This window comes from Daldinia decipiens (genome assembly GCF_022478715.1).
Source record: "Daldinia decipiens strain CBS 113046 unplaced genomic scaffold F4813scaffold_14, whole genome shotgun sequence".
Lineage (NCBI taxonomy): Eukaryota > Fungi > Ascomycota > Sordariomycetes > Xylariales > Hypoxylaceae > Daldinia > Daldinia decipiens.
In genome coordinates this window covers 418,862-423,876 of record NW_026054557.1, presented here as the reverse complement: position 1 = coordinate 423,876, position 5,015 = coordinate 418,862, and the positions used below count along the sequence as shown (strand labels likewise).

The window sequence follows — 5,015 nt, the reverse complement described above, 5'->3', positions numbered from 1 at the left end:
CGTTAATGCATAACAAGCAGGATCAATTCGATCCGCTAAACATCATCCATCATGTTGAAAAAAAACGACAGACAACTACTTAATCAGCCACTTGGTCTCCTATTCGAGAACCTGGTTTAGGTACATAAATCAACAACGACGTGACCACTTCCCGCCCTATCCCTTTTTCTCACGTAACCAAAGTCTGACGCCTGCGGCCCGCGGTACGCGATGCCTATCTGGAGCGATACAAAAAAAAAACGCCACCTATTAGAGAGTCCTTTGAAGAACGCTCAGAAAGATGTGCTGGTGTAGTATACATATCGATACAGAAGTATTTCCCCTAGTCTAGCCCGTCTACGATTAATCCGCGATAGCTTCCTCGTCGATGATCGCGCTCTCCTGTGGCTGCGGGACTCCGTTTTTAGCGTCCATTTGGACATTGGCTCTCGCTTTCTCCTGCGCCTCGACGAATTTCTCCCAGTACTGTGGATCCTCCTCGCGTAACCTCTTGACTATTTCTTCCCTGTGCTTCTGGAATGCACGAATGGGTCCCTTTTCTTGGATATCCTTCTTGATTTGCTCGTCTCCTCCCATTAACTCGTCCATTATACTTGTGACCACCGTCACATGGCTTGGATTATTCCCGACCTCCTCAGCACTGGTGAGTAGATCGTAGTGTTCGGGCTTGATTAGACCTGAACGGAATATGTGATTGACACGGAAGGCGCGGCCTTCTTCCTCGACTAGTGCTTTAGAGCTGTGCGAGATGATAGAATTAGACCGGGATCGAGATTGAGGCGAGCGAAGCTCGGTTTCCATATCCTCTGTATCTGACAATAAGCCGGCATCTGCCTCGGCAGAGGAGAACGAAGTACGACTAGGCTCGGATGCAGCGGTATTCGTCCGATCCGGTATGCTAACTTCTGATGATATTTCACGTGTCTCTGGGAACTCGTCTTCGAAGCGTTTGATGATGCCCTCGATTGTCTGGTCGAGGAAGATGAGGCGGTCTGTAGCGAGATTAGTAACTATGAACTTGTGAGAGAAAGAAAAGCCTTACGATAGTTGTGGATGTCCTCGTTGGAAGATGCCTTGGCCATAGCCAGGGCTGGCTGTAACCGAGCGCGAATCTTCCGCGCACTAATAAGCAAGTATTTGGACATATCCTTGACCTTCGCTGGGGGCAAACGCGTTCTAGGCGTCGAAGTACCAGATTCGATGTCTCTAGTAAATTCACCTGAGGGTCGCCTGGTATCGTCTCCTCGGTTCTTTAAAACGCACGCCAAAGCCTTCACAACACCCGTGCCGCCAATTACATAGTCCTCGTCGGGTGCCGGCTCGATATCGCTGTCCACGTCCACAAATAGAGAATCTTCTTCGTGACCCACGAGATGCCGAAGTACATCCGGCAACTTCTCTGGCTGGCCGTCCTCACCAGCGGAATCTCGAATATCTGGCACGCCCTGCAAATTTCGCATGCAGTACACCACAACACGGTTTGCAAGCGCCTTGACAACCTCGCCAGATTCAGGACTAGGGTTATCTATATCGATCTTGATCAAAGTTCTCGATACACGAGCGGCGGCTAAAAGAGAAGCATATACCGCACACGCTTCTTCTTGGCCCTCCTCAGTCCGAGCATCGGCTAAGGTGACGATATCGGAATTCTCGAGTAGGTTAATATGCGCTAGGACCTTAATTTCAGGCAAGATCTCGGCAAGAGAAATCACTTGCTCTGAAGACATTGAAACATCCGCGAGATGCAACCTTCTCAAGCTATCCATCTGAGGTAGGTATCTAACGAAGCAATGTTAGTAAGGTGAAGTTCTACATATATAGAATTTGTTTACTTACTTGCGAAGCAATCCCATGGCATTAGGCTCAGACTCAAAGAGCGCACGATTATGTGACAGGTCGAGGAACTTGAAGTCGGGAAGTTTCGCCAACTTGGGAAGCATCTTGCATAAAGACGCCGGTATCAGGTTGCAATTAGCCAGGCTCATAGCCCAAAGCTCGTCCTTTTCATCAAAAGCCGCGGCGATATCAGCAATATGGTCTCTAAGATCATTACCGCCAAGGTCAATTCCTTCGCACTTCGCATTGCGCAGATATCTCGCTACATGTTGAGCACCTTGCGCATCAAGGCCGTTATTTGCTAGTCCCAGTCTTTTTACTCCTGACTTAAGGATCCCGTCGACTACGGCGCCCAGTTGATTTGCTGTCAACCCGATCGAGCCAATGTTGAGGAGCTCCAGCTCGGGACCAGCTAAACGATCCCCGATTGCCTTAGACAATAGTAAAGATAAGTCAATTGGAGCTGGTGTACTTTGTCCAACGCTGTGATGAAGGTGATAAGTAATTGGAGTTTTTGTAGGTTCTATCGGCATAGGAAATGGTAAACTCGAGATATCAAGATACTTGATGGAGTGGCACATGTGGATGAAGAGGCAAATATGTTTCCAGCCCTCAATAGTAATCTTACTATTGTTCTTGAGTACGAGTCTCTCCACAACGCCACCTTGCTCCGTCGAGTCTGCAGGCTTAGAACAGCATCTTCGATATCTGAGACTAGGTGTTTTTCGAGCTGCTAGAAGTCCGGCGAGAATAACACGAAAACCCTCATCAGTCAAACCACAGTTTTCAAGGATAACCTCTTTAACCGGGACAACAGCAAGAAAATCCCCTAACGTTACCAAGTCTGGTAGGGACATGAAATATCCGGTAAGGTCAAGCTTCTCCACTATACCATTGGGGCAGGATTCCGTGGTTTTGGGAAGTTGCAGAGTAATCTTGGTGAGAATATCTGTCTCCCGAAGCTGACAGCAACGACGATATATCCTACCAGGGTTCGTCGTAGGTGCTAGCTGAGCTTTTGGCGTTCCGGATCGTATCGAGAGTTCGTCTGTCGAGCTGTCGCTGTCAAGATATAATTCCATCGGAATAGTCCCCTTCTCGAGAGCTTCTCTGCGTTTCTGTTCCTTCTTGGCCTTTCGTTCCGCCTCGCTCTTCTTTTTCTTTTCCTTCTTGCGGGTCGTCTCCTTTTCTTTTATAGGCCCATCATCATCCGTAGTACTATTTCCCTTCTGATCTCCATTCGTCACCTCGGTACCTTCTTTCTCGGGCTCCTTCGGCAGGGTCTCTCCAGTCGCCTTGACCAGTCCGATATTTTCCTTCTGCTCTTCTAATGCTTTTGGGTTCTTCAATGCTTCACCTTCGCCCTTTTCTGTTATCTTCTTTTTCTGCGTTTTATCAACAGGCTTCTTGCACGCCGTTTCTTCATCTGTATATTTAGGCATAGGCGCAATTTCGACATCGACACAAAAGGCTACGCGACGAAGTTTTGCCTGGCTTAGCTCGTTCACTCGACACCTCTCTCTATGCTTGTCAACATTGAGAATTCTTCGCTCCACGAGGCCATGGCTGGCTCTAGAGCCCGACGCAATGACGCTATTCGAAGACGACAGGCGACGAAGGACTCCCAACAAGCCAGGCTGGTTCGTCCTCGGAGGCGCGGGTATGTATGGAGCATCGCCATTCTGGCGCGACGCATGTGGAAGGACGGCATTCTTGCTCGGTGTAATCTTAGGTAAAGGGGCTACTTCATCGGCGTCGGACTCGGGTATAGGAGCCGGAGGCGTGGTATTTCCGTTTGCTGGAAACGTAGAAAATTTGGACGAGATATTAGAAAACCACGAGCCTCTCCTTTGGGGTGGTGTACCATTTTGACTCAGTGATCCTTCAACGGATTGACTTCTTGTCCTACCCGAACGCTGAGGTATCGATTTAGTGGCAGCGGGCGGCGCTATCGAGGTATTATGCGCAGAGGACGATGTGTCTGATTTTCCATTAGGTTTGCTCGGGTTTGAAAGCTTTAGGCGATTCGAAGCAGAGGGGTCTTGGCTTTGGTTGGGCGAATTCCAGTTGGTACCATGGTTGCTCCAGTTGTCTACATTTCCAGGGTTTGTTAGTCCCTATAACTTATACTCAAATAGAAAGAAAAGTCCTCTAACACCGAGACATGGACATTACCTTTTCCATGTGTCATCCAGCTCACATCCATAACATGCTCCATGCTGGACATTGCTTCCTTTGTGTTCTGACCTACTGTTCGATTCCGCCGACCAATCCACTTCCCTTTGATCGATATACGGAAGATATATTGCGTATCCCTTGGAGTTGGAGTATACACCCGATTATATGTAAATCCGTACGGACGTATCGCTTGTCTTGTCTTAGATCGTGGCGGCGGAGTAGGTCTTGGGGTAAGTACTCGTTCACGAGGGTGTTGGTTGGAATAGGTTGGATTGGGTTCTATGTAAGATAAAAACCGATATAATACGATTTGGCATTCGTGAAGCTGCCAGTTGCCAGTTGCTAGTTGCTAGTTGCCAGGTCAAAGAAATAATAAGGATGAGTTGTTCCGACAAAGCATTGTTGCCAACCGACTACGATATGTATTTGCTGATCAAGCAAGGGCTACGTCCAAGCCATCGCCATTTTCGAAAGTCTGAGTAGTTGCTACTTGGATCGATATCAGACCTTCTTGGATGCGTCCCGATTCTAAATCTAAAGGGTTCAAAAGAAGACAACAGGACACGGAATAAGTATGTAACCTAGGTATGTAGAAAAGGCTAGAGCTTGACTTGGGTGGGGTTCACCAGGTCCATATGTAGGAAGTGATGCAATATATTTATCAGGGTCAACCCACTACTACTTTGGACTAAGGTAGGGCCGGTTTGGTAGTGAGTATAGCTCTTGAGTGGACCGGAGGTTGACGACGGGTAGATGATAGTAAAGGGATGGGATGACTAATTAATTAAGGAGAGCTTTTAATGGCCGTATTATTTATTGCACGATAGTAATAGTAGTAGTATTATTAGAAAAGGGAGTCAAATAATAAGAGGCGGAAGAAAGTAAAGTTGCTAATGGTCAATTAGAGAAAAAAAGATTAGGAGATAAATGTACAAAGTTTATGTCAGCAGCCGCAATCACCGGTGCAACCCCAGAGTAGTACATAAGTAACGCTAGTACAT

The 5,015-nt window shown here is 47.5% G+C and overlaps 1 protein-coding gene across 1 annotated transcript; it reads right to left on the bottom strand.

The window, feature by feature from the left end:
- Positions 1-342: 342 nt before the first annotated feature.
- On the bottom strand, positions 343-4,063 carry F4813DRAFT_388957 (RNI-like protein; the record flags this gene model as incomplete). The annotated part of the gene is made up of 4 exons (XM_049246762.1): positions 343-992; positions 1,043-1,779; positions 1,837-3,928; positions 4,012-4,063. The coding sequence occupies 4 exons, from the start codon at positions 4,061-4,063 to the stop codon at positions 343-345; spliced, it is 3,531 nt and encodes a 1,176-aa protein (XP_049100139.1).
- Between the last annotated feature and the right edge of the window lie 952 nt (positions 4,064-5,015).